The sequence below is a fragment of the Teleopsis dalmanni genome, chromosome 2, assembly GCF_002237135.1.
Source record: "Teleopsis dalmanni isolate 2A chromosome 2, ASM223713v2, whole genome shotgun sequence".
Taxonomy (NCBI): Eukaryota; Metazoa; Arthropoda; class Insecta; order Diptera; family Diopsidae; genus Teleopsis; species Teleopsis dalmanni.
The window spans coordinates 74694597-74695795 of record NC_051847.1 but is presented as its reverse complement, the minus strand read 5'-3'; the positions used below and the strand labels follow the sequence as shown (position 1 = coordinate 74695795).

At 28.5% G+C, this 1199-nt stretch overlaps 1 protein-coding gene across 1 annotated transcript in view; it reads right to left on the bottom strand.

Annotated features, from left to right (window-relative positions):
* Nucleotides 1-411: 411 nt before the first annotated feature.
* The window catches only part of LOC119674866 (GTP-binding protein ypt3-like), a 29134-nt gene continuing 28346 nt past the window's right edge, over nucleotides 412-1199 (bottom strand). Inside the window, exon 2 of the mRNA XM_038086022.1 lies at nucleotides 412-1195. Coding sequence (XP_037941950.1) covers nucleotides 660-1195 — 536 coding nt within the window. The 3' untranslated portion in view covers nucleotides 412-659. The remainder of the gene's footprint in view (nucleotides 1196-1199) is intronic.

Genomic DNA, 1199 nt, shown 5'->3' with positions numbered 1-1199 from the left:
AAAAAATTTCTTTTGATATAATTAATTTTAGTTATTAATTGATCCATTTTTGTAAATTTGTTTATAATTTGTACATGCTTATATGTAAAATTTAATTATTTTGGTGGTACAGCGTTAATATCCTAAGACTTAACTAAACGTTCACATAAAATTACAAAATATCTTCGTATATTTTGATAAACTTTTTATATCTAACAACAAAATGGTCAAACAAAATTATAAATATATTTTTCTACTATTATTAATTTAAATATTATCATATAAATAATCTTGATTTATATATTCTTACATAAATAATTTAAAAAAAGCCAAGTAAAAAAGCGTCTTATTAGTTAATAAATATAACAAACTTGAAAATATAATATAAAAAATTAATAAATATTTTTTATATACATTACAATATTCAGAAGTTATAACTATTAAAATCATGGTAATGTCAATATTCGCTTTAAAATTATATTTAAAGTTCATCTCACTAAATCCTTAAACATATCCTCCATGTCACCTATTTTAAAATATAAACTTAAATTTAAGATTGCTTTACATTTTTCGATAAGCTAAAAGCTAGAGTAAAAAATATAAATTCGTGTTTTAATACGAAACAAAAATCACATTTTCTAATAGTTAGCGTGCTAATTTAAATTATTTTTGTTTCTAGCCTAATAACAGCAACTACCCGTGGGTTCCACCTCACCTAACGCTATATGTTCAATACTCCAAGAAGGAGTTTCTTGTCTTCCAACACCACTAATCTTAACATTTTCACCCTCAACTGGTATGCCCACTGGTATAGCAGATAATTGAAAACTGCCATTGCCGTTAGTCATAGCCGCTGAACTATAACTGAAGGCAGTATTGTTATTCGTATATGCTGTGATAGAGTCGCATGAATCGAATTGACGTAAAGACCGACTTTTACCCTCTTTCATTAGTCGCACAAATCCTAAGGCTATCGTTTGAAAAACCTGTTCCAGACCTTGATCAACTTCAGCTGATGTTTCAAAATAACTTGCGCCAATCGATGAGGCAAATAGATAAGCTTCATCACGCGACACAGTACGCTGTGCATGCAAATCCAATTTATTACCAACCAATGCTAATATTATAGGATCCTGCACGTTCCGATGTAGCTCTTGTATCCAAATTTTGATTTCGGTAAAACTTTTATACTGTGTCAAGTCAAAGACTAGAATAGCTGC